General features: G+C 51.1%; 2 protein-coding genes across 3 annotated transcripts in view; one reads left to right on the top strand and one right to left on the bottom strand.

Moving 5' to 3' along the window:
- Positions 1-1,538: 1,538 nt before the first annotated feature.
- On the bottom strand, positions 1,539-5,942 carry LOC113212877 (uncharacterized). 2 transcript variants are annotated; one of them, XM_026431724.2, is made up of 4 exons: positions 5,187-5,942; positions 3,135-3,305; positions 2,891-3,052; positions 1,539-2,750 (listed from the first exon to the last, which is right to left on the bottom strand). In XM_026431724.2, the coding sequence occupies exons 1-4, from the start codon at positions 5,289-5,291 to the stop codon at positions 2,592-2,594; spliced, it is 597 nt and encodes a 198-aa protein (XP_026287509.1). In that variant the 5' UTR covers positions 5,292-5,942; the 3' UTR covers positions 1,539-2,591. The 2 variants fall into 2 exon arrangements, with proteins under 2 accessions (XP_026287509.1, XP_026287511.1); XM_026431726.2 differs by having other exon boundaries at positions 2,531-2,750; positions 2,911-3,052; positions 5,187-5,918.
- Positions 5,943-7,085: 1,143 nt separating this feature from the next.
- LOC113212876 (carbohydrate sulfotransferase 6) overlaps positions 7,086-8,825 on the top strand; it is a gene marked incomplete in the record, with an annotated part of 64,049 nt that continues 62,309 nt past the window's right edge. The window contains 1 exon segment of the mRNA XM_026431721.2: positions 7,086-8,086. Coding sequence (XP_026287506.1) covers positions 8,034-8,086 — 53 coding nt within the window.

The raw sequence follows: 8,825 nt of genomic DNA, 5'->3' as shown, positions 1-8,825 counted from the left end.
GGAGGGAGGGAGGGAGGTCTCACGTCTCTCATTTCATTCATTTTCCGAGCCGATTTCTCTCCGCGCACGGCGCAAGGAGGTGTCTGTGCGCACGTCGCACATACCTTCCGTCCGTACGCTCCGTACGTGCGTGCGTGCGTGCGGCTGCACTTGTGGGCGCTGCTGCTGCTGCTGCTGCTGCTGCTTCTGCTGCTGCTGCTGCTTCTGCTGTTGCGCTCGCAAAAGCGTGGGAACCGCGAAACGCAAGCCCAGAGGAGGGCGGTCTGCTTGAAGCGCAAGCAAAGAGAAGAGCGGAAATTCGCGAAAAGTATAACAATCGAAACTCTCGGTGTCTGTCTTTGTAGCTAAAATGTCTAAATCAATCGACTAAACATCACCGCCAGAAACGTCGATACCGTTTGAGATATCGCATGTCGACTATGTGTCGCCACTGTAAAAAGTGGGCAAAAAATCGACGTGGGATGTCAAAGCGATATCGATGCGATATCGCCCAAATTTCGGTGTGGCTCCATTTTTTGCCATGATTTGATTAATAAAGAACGTTTCAGTACATCACCATCATCACTATTGCCGCATCACCGTCACCATCATCTTCATCATCATCAACATCACCATCACCCCCTCTCCCCGCGTTGGTTAGCGACAAAGGGCCCTCCCTGGCCCTCCCGAGCCAATCTGTTGTCCGCCGTCAAGGCCCTCTCCACCCTCTATGACGGCGTCCTGACCCGCGGCCCCACCGCGCCGCTCAAAGGGGGCTCGCGATCCCGTGACGCGTACCTCATCGATCAGTGGGGACTTGTTCGGCGTCAGTGACGGACGGGGTGACGGCTACAGGAGAGTCTAGTGACGCCGACGGCTACCTCTTGGGGGAGCAACAGCGCGTAAAGCGACGACTGAAAATGATCCAACTTCCCACTTTTAAAAAGCAGAAAAACCCGGTGAAATAGTGCCAGAGACAAAGCTTTATAATGACGTACGGTGGTACACACTTGGTTGAGAATTGTGTCTCGAAAGGTATTTTGGGTATTTAAGGAAAAATGACTCAAGATGTCGTTCCGATACTTTCAGATATTATTGAGTCCAAAACAAGTACAGCTGGAGTTCCGGTAGGGATGATTCACATTCATTAGGCTAGGTGAGGTGGTGCGGGACTATAAGGCTGTATCAGCCTAGGAATGATAAACTCAAACAGTGCAGTATGAAAAAGTTGCCATTTTCCAACACATACTTTGTCCCTTTTTACGTGCGATGCTTTTCAAGAGTAAAAGAATGCTCGGGCCCGATGATGCGACACGGAAAAACGGTCTCTGCTCACAAACTATCATTATTATTCGCGCCGATTTGTGCGGAGCGGCAATCAGACAAGCTATCTGATCTGCCCGCGCCGCGCCGCTGTCGTATCGCGCGGCGGGCCGTTTGAACAGCTGCGCCACCTTGTCGCCGATTTGCGCAGGTGATTCGCGCGCAGGTGCCCCAATTCCTTGATAATTTCCGACCCACCAAGAGAAATAAAAAAAAATCCGCCAGCGAGGCTACGGTTTATTTTATTGATGTCATGTTTAAGCACGGGGTGGAAGAATCCACGCGCATTCGGCTCTATGACGTGCGGTTCGTGTATAAATTACACGTTATTTTAGGAGGTGGTATGTGCTTTCTTCACGACGCTACACTCTGAAGGCAGCACAGCAAATATATTTCGGGGAAGTTCCCGGTTGAATCCGGGAAGTAATTTTCCGGATGTTATTTTTCGTCATATCTGTGCATGTTCTAACATTTGGAGCAACCAGAAAATGTACTTCCCGAATCCAACCGGGAAGTTCCCGGAAAAATGTTTGCTGTGAGGGATTTAGAAAATATGCGGTCCCTGGTAACATTTTTTTCTCGATGGAAAACTTATTTTATGACGAACTCGGATCGGCAACTCGAAAGATATTGCGAAAAAAAAGAGGAAAAAACACCCTTTTTGAAATGGAAAATTAACGCGATTTGCGTACTGCCCCTTTACATACATGTGCGTGCCCGGCCTCTGGTCTCTCGTCAAAAGCCAGCGCCTGATCGCCGTCAGTCAGTCAAGGCAACAGCAGCAAAACAAAAGAGTAAACGGCTCGGAAATGGACTTCCGAAAGAGTCAATATTCAGGTTGATGTCATAAACCAGTTTCGATCTGGCTGCTGCCGCCGCCGCCGCTGTACAACAACTTTCTATGTCAGGGTCGCGGGGGGCGCAGTGCAGACCGGGTGGAGGGGGGGGGGGCTGCATAACCTTTGCGTGGCCAGAGTAGTACAAGTACTCACACGGCGGCGCTTCATCGCAAGTGCGCAACAACGGCTGCCTGACCTCTTGACCCCTGATATCAGGCCAGTGGCGGGCAGATGCAAAATATCACAAATTAAAAAACAAAAAAAAAGACAAAAAACAAAGTATGGGCAGCTAAAATCGGTTATCGCTACTAGCGAAATTAATGAGTAAGACCGAGAGACGTTCCCTTGCGCGTGCAAAACTAGTTCCAATAAAGAAAACGAAATTAGTCTTCCAATTTTAACCATTTCTTTAGACCATATATGTGTCAAAAATAAAATTACTTCCTAGTCCTAGGCGGTTTTCGGAACAGTCTTAGCATCTATCACGAAGCATGCGTAAAGGTTTTCAGATTTGCCAATCGTGAGTCTGAACCTCCAGGACCCATAAGGCATGAGTGGAACTTTAGGAAAACTCCAGTCCACTGGGGTGTTATTGACCTCGTAAACTCCCTGTAAATAGAAGCCATCACAGTCTTTACATTTATAACTCTTTTGTGTTTGTAGCCACAACAGTTTTCACTCTTTAACCAGAAAAATAAATATATGTTACAAGTATCGCGATAGAGCAGAGTTGCAGTCTAAGTACTTACTGCTGGCACTGTGCACGCACCTTCATCTTTTCCCTTTAAAACCTGCTTGTAAAATCCAGGAATATTTTCTCTAGCAGCCCGACATGCACTGTTTTTAAAAGTAAAGACAAAGGCGTTTTCCTTCCATTGATTGTTCGATCGAAGATCCACAACTACTTTCGCCTGTTATAACAAGGATTTCTTGTGTAATCAATCGGCATCTACTTTTAAGTGTTTCGATCCAAGTGTATTTGAAATGTCTTACCCACAAGTCGTCACTAAGCGCTTCACCAGCCGTCACATTGCCTGTCAAGCGTTGCAACTCTTTTGGTTTATATGGGTTGAAGTGAGTAGCGCGAATATTCCATCTACAGGGCAGCAGGCGGTTGTTTGGCTCGCACATGTAAAAGTGTTCGCCATAACCAATGTAAGGGCCCTGTTCAAAACATACATGCATATCAATTAAACGTGTCAGAAAACACAGATTTGTCAAAATGACACCAAGTTAGCTTGAACGAAAGAGTTATACGTAGTATCGTAGCGGGCCAGGCACTGCCCTGGGAGGTAGGCAACCCGCCACCACCCGGGGGGGAGCCGCGGCGGGAGGCAGTTCAGAGCGGGTTTGAAGTGGAAGTGGGCAGTCCTGTGTAACTCTTTCGTTCAAAAAGTTAGGTCGATGCCGAGTTATGCTTTACATTGCAATGTCATTTCGGCCTCCAGAAAAATGATAAGCTATAGCGACTAGAGATCCAAAAAAACCGTATTTTTGAAGTGAAAGTAAAAAACCAGTAAAAAACCGAGTAAAAAACAGTAAAAAACTGTTTTTTTGAATTTTCGTCTTGTTAGCAAAATAGTTCCCAGAACGATGTTTTTTTTAAACTCTTTTGATTTAACTGCACTTATAAGTGTAGGACCACAATGTGTACTGCAGTTTAAAGTGTAGGACAGACGTTGTTCCAAGTTAAAAGTGTAGGGCACCATTGTACCTCAGCTATAAGTGTAGTACAAGAGGTGTCCTACACTTTCAACTGCAGGACACGTCCAGTCCTACACTCGTGGGGGCAATAACTCTAAATTTAAGTGTGCACATTAATTCCATGATTCCCGTCGTGATTCTCATTGATTCCCGCTGATTCCCGGGCCGGAGTGTGTGTGTGTACACATGATTCCCAGAGTTATTGCCTCCTCGCCTACACTTTAAACTGCAGTACACTTGGTCCTACACTTACACCAGTACGAGGACACCATGGCACTACACTTAAGTGTGATATTATATGACACTTGAGTTTTCGGAGCACGACTGATTGTCCCATAACAAATGCGATGGGTTGGGTATAGAGAGACTCTGTAGTTGGGTGGTGGGAATCAGCGTGACTTCTTGTAATTGATCATTGATTTTCTCAAGTACATATATCACTGACATGAAGACATACAAGCTTGAAAAATCAAGGATGAAGTACAATTTACTTGGTCTAAGAACTCATTTTGGGGGGATGATGGTGCTCCTTGCAGAAATAATCGGTTGACAGCTATTATTGAGTAAAAAACCGAAAACTGTCCGAGTAAAATACTGTTTTTTACTGAGTTTAAAACTCAAAAAAACAGTTTTTTACTATCCCTTTAGATCTCTAATAGCGACCATCGCACATGGTTAATTCAGGAATCACCATAAATCAGGGACTCGTAACTTATCGTGACACGAACGAATGTTAGTTACTTAACGTAACAAAACACATGTTAAATTAAAAGATTAAGTTACCGATTTTAAAATATGTCCGATATCAATTTGTACATACTGTGGGAAAAAGTTGGACATGTCGAATAACTAACTTATTTCCTAAAAAAGGACTACCACAGTGAGGAATGTCGATATCGATACGATGTCGCTTCGATGCCACTTGTCGTTTGAGGTTTCGTTAAAGATACGAAAGTGGCACCTCAAACGACAAGTGGCATTGAAACGATATCGTTTCGATATCGACAATAAAATCATTCCTCACGGTGTACAGTAAAAGTTACAAGTTATAACTTTAACTCCGTTACGGGCAGTTGAGTAATTTTAATAAGGTGTCCTCCATAAAATTCAGTTGATTGACCACTATTGTGGCTGTGAGAACCAAAAATATGGTTTCCATCACGTTGTCATTGTTTACTCACTCAGCCATATTTCATGGTGCTTTCTGAGCCAACCATAATGGTTGCCTTTTCTAATATTTTTTCTGGGTGGACAAATCCATGATGTTCGTTGTGAAGGTACATTGTTGACAAAATAGCCCAAATTTTGAAGGGGCCTTGAAAAGGGTATTATCCAACTTACCATGAAAGAGTTGAGAACTTTGCTGGGGTTGCCCTCCTGGAACAGGAGGAGTGTCAGGAGCACGAGTTGGAATAACAGGGTGGATCCAGTGTTGCGGGTTTGCATCGTCTCTGCGACAATCCCGAACCGATCTGGCTCAGGCGGCCGAGAGGCAGAAGACGCAATCTGGCTGCTCACACTTCTGTCTGTTGCCGCAGCTCTTCTAGCCCTCGGCCGCGTCCCCCAGGAGACTGGGTGCAGCAAGAGTGCACGCGCGCCCAGTAACCGGCCAACAGCGGCCGGCTGGCGTGCAAACTTTTAACCACACAATAAAGGACCCATACTAGATCGTAAGCAGGATATCACAAACAATACCGCTGTTTACAAAGAAACAAAAATTGGCCGAGCGGCCGGTAACGAAAAAGTCCAGGGGCAATTCCTGGCGCGACGTACGTGGTCATTCGTACGTAAAAACGTTTTTTTCCATTTTCAGACAGTCCCTTGTGGTCTGTCTCTACCCGAAGGTAAAAGTTACCAGTTTTGATAAAGATGGCCGATTAAACGTTCCAGTTTTGATAAGCCGATTGACGTTGATAATGTAGATTCTCTATAGGGGCGGGGGCGGGCGTTTTCTCCGTCCGTCCGTCCGTGGCGTTCTGTTCGTCCCCAGTAGCAGTCCGCTGGCACCGCTCTGGTTGTGTTATAAACATAGCGCCCTCATCCCTTTGCGGGATCCGATCGAAAGCAGGATTTCAAACACAATTCCGCTGTTTACAAAAAAATAAAAAATAAAATAATAAAAAAAAAATGGTCGAGCGGCCGGTAACGAGAAAGTCCAGGGGCAATTCCAGGCGTGACGTACGGACGTTCGTACGTATTTTTTTTTTGTTTATAAGCGTTTCTATATGCGTTACGTTACGTTCCGACGCGCTGCGAACGGAGTGGTCGTGACGTACGGACGAAATTCTCAAAATTAAATCGCGCCCACTTACTAGGCGCAAAGTCGGTGTTTGGTTGTAAGTGGCTGAGTGAGTACGCGACAGTCTTCTCGCTCCGTGCTACCGGTCTCTCGCGCAGGCAGGGGGTGCGTTTATACCCCCGGGTCACCCCTTTCTGACCCCGTTTCCTGGAAACAGAGGGGCGGCTGTCGCGCGAGGAGGGTGACGTGTCGGGGGTCTGTGCCGGGGGTGGTGCGGTGTGGTTCTTGGGCTGCAATGAGAAGCCGTGCCGTGCGCCGGGATCTGATAAAGGCTTCTCGAGTTATGCGGGGCGGGGGTGGAGGGTGGAGCGGGGCGGCCAGGAAGTCACGCGCCCGGGAGGCAGGCAACCACATGGCGGGGGCACGCCAGCGCGGAAGGTCATGAAGGGAAACGAAGGCAAAGTGGCAGTCGGCGTCGTCAGTGGGGGGCAACAACTGCAAAAAGATTAAAATTAAAAGAAATATACTTGCCAGACATGTTGTCAATTTCAAGTCGCATACCGCGCTGTTGAACGGGCCTGCCTTCTGTGGTGGCCTGGCTTTCAAGCTCGCTTTCGGGCACAAGTTCTCTGTACTCGTAAGGTGACGGCTGACCGAGTGGCTGACACGCCCCTGACAGAAATTCATCCCTTACCCACCTACTTCCATGAACATCGACATCACTTCGCGAAACGCGACAGGGATTTTTGCAGGAGGAGCCCTAGCAGAAATCCTCAGGGAATGCCCTGGAGACTCCAGGCGAGCGGGCGGAGAAACTCCAGGTCTCCAGGCGCGCGCGCGCGGGGTGCTGGCGGCCGCTCCAGTGGCGGGCGTCGAGCGGCCGGAGTGCCGAGCGCGGCCCGACAGGCAGCCGAGCGAGTGCGGCCGAGCAGCCGAGCGACCTTCGGCTGGCGGCGGCCCGGCGGCAGCGGTCCTCAGCCTCAGCCAGCAGACAGCAGCTTGCAGTCTGCGCGAGTCCTCGCGCCTGTGTGGAGGGCAACCCCGTACGCGCGCCCGCCTCGCCCCCGACATCTGTTTACGTGCCGCTCGACCTCCCCGTCGTCGTCCTCTTCTGGCGTCCGCGTCGTCCTGGTGGCCCCGCAGTTCCCCTTCCCTCTCCAGCGACCCGCGCTCACCCGCGCTCGCCGACGCCGTTGTCCAGCACCGCCGCGCGCAACAAGTCAGCCGACAAGATGCTGTTCATCCTGCTGCTCGTCGCACTGGTGATGCTGCTGTGAGCGGCGACGACATCAACGGCGTCCTCGCTCGCCAGCACCGACCCCTCCGCGGTGACCCTGCGGGCCGCGGCCACCCACGACGACGACGACGTCCCGCGGCCGCCGCACCCGGAGATCTAAAGTCGGGAGGCGGACCTGCGCAGCGGTGACGCGAGAAAGTGAGGTTAGGTGCGCGGTGCCCGCAGCAGCAGCAGCAGCGCCAGCCGCCGCCAGCCGCCAGCCGCCCCGCCGGTGAATGTGGCACAAGCTGCTCTCCTCATGACACAAATACGGCGGCGCTGCGCACCGGCCCCGCTCTCCGCCGCGCCGCGCCCGCCCGCCGCCGCAGGTGGTTACCCCGCGGAGCAGCGCGTCCTGCCGCCCCTCCTGGAGTAGCCGCCGCCGCCGCCGTCCAAGTGTCCGGCAGCGGTCCGTAACTCGAGCTTGTCGCCGGCCTGTCACGCCGCCTGTCGACGACGGCCGTCTTCTCCAGCACATCCCCAGCGTTCCGCGTCAAAGTGGCAGCAGCAGTAGCAACGTCACCGCCGCCGTAGTACGGCGTCGTCGTCGTCGTCGACTCCGTAGTCGCCGACGCCGGGGGACGGACCCGCCCGCGGAGTTGTCCAGGACTCGTCGGCGGCTGTCCAGGATCACCTGCTCCAGGACGCGCAGCAGGAGGATGTGCGCGGAACGATGACGGGCGACACCGTCTCTCTCCTCGGCAGGCCGCAGCGACACTCGACGAGGTAGGCGGCCAGCCCAGTCCGGGGCGATGTGACGCTTAGGGACAGGACTTTCAAGGAGACTCCAGAAATATTCCAAGTATCTCGTCATGGTCTCTCCGTCGCCATCCGTCCGTCTGTCCCGACCTGTTCTTAAGATTTCCAGAGAGTCTCGAGTAAGGGGCCGGCCTCTGTGGAGACTTCTCCAGGAACTTCTCCAGAGACTACGTAGCCGCAGAGACTAAGAGACGCGCCAGAGACTTTAATAACTCTCCAAAAATCTGCACGGACTCTCCTGAGAATCTCCCCAAAAATCTCTAGAGAATCTCTAGAGACTCTCCAGAGACACTCCAGAGACTCTCCCCGAGACTGTAGAAATTCTAGGAAGGAACACTCTCCTGCACCTGAAGCTCTCCAGGGACTTCAACATAATTGTCCCTCCGGTCTCTTTTAGACACGCTCCATCGAGGTTTGCAGGCACTTTTGCAGGCGCGGGGGCGGTAGCTCGGTTTGTTTTGCACTGAGGCACCGGAAGTTTGTCGCCGACGATAGTCGCTCGGCTATCAGCCTCGTGTCCCTCAATGCGGGGGCGGCTCAAGTCTCTCCTCTCTCTCGCCTCTGTACTCTTTCGCACACGAAGGAAATGATTGCAGCTACTGTTGCCCCGGTGTGTTCCTAGCGCTGGCCCACTTTCAGACCTATCTTCCTCGGCCCCGCGCTGCGTTTAGACAAATCTAAAAATGATGGATAACTGGGAACGCCC

Source organism: Frankliniella occidentalis, unplaced genomic scaffold, assembly GCF_000697945.3.
Source record: "Frankliniella occidentalis isolate FOCC.00 unplaced genomic scaffold, Focc_3.1 Scaffold25, whole genome shotgun sequence".
Lineage (NCBI taxonomy): Eukaryota > Metazoa > Arthropoda > Insecta > Thysanoptera > Thripidae > Frankliniella > Frankliniella occidentalis.
This window is presented reverse-complemented; position numbering and strand designations above follow the sequence as displayed.

Excerpts from the sequence above, each read along its gene's own strand:
- LOC113212877 (XM_026431724.2), bottom strand. The coding sequence starts at position 5,291 with ATGCAAACCCGCAACACTGGATCCACCCTGTTATTCCAACTCGTGCTC. Across the intron at positions 3,306-5,186 it reads AAGTTCTCAACTCTTTCATG|GGCCCTTACATTGGTTATGG; the intron begins GTAAGTTGGATA and ends TGTTTTGAACAG. Across the intron at positions 3,053-3,134 it reads CGCTTAGTGACGACTTGTGG|GCGAAAGTAGTTGTGGATCT; the intron begins GTAAGACATTTC and ends TTGTTATAACAG.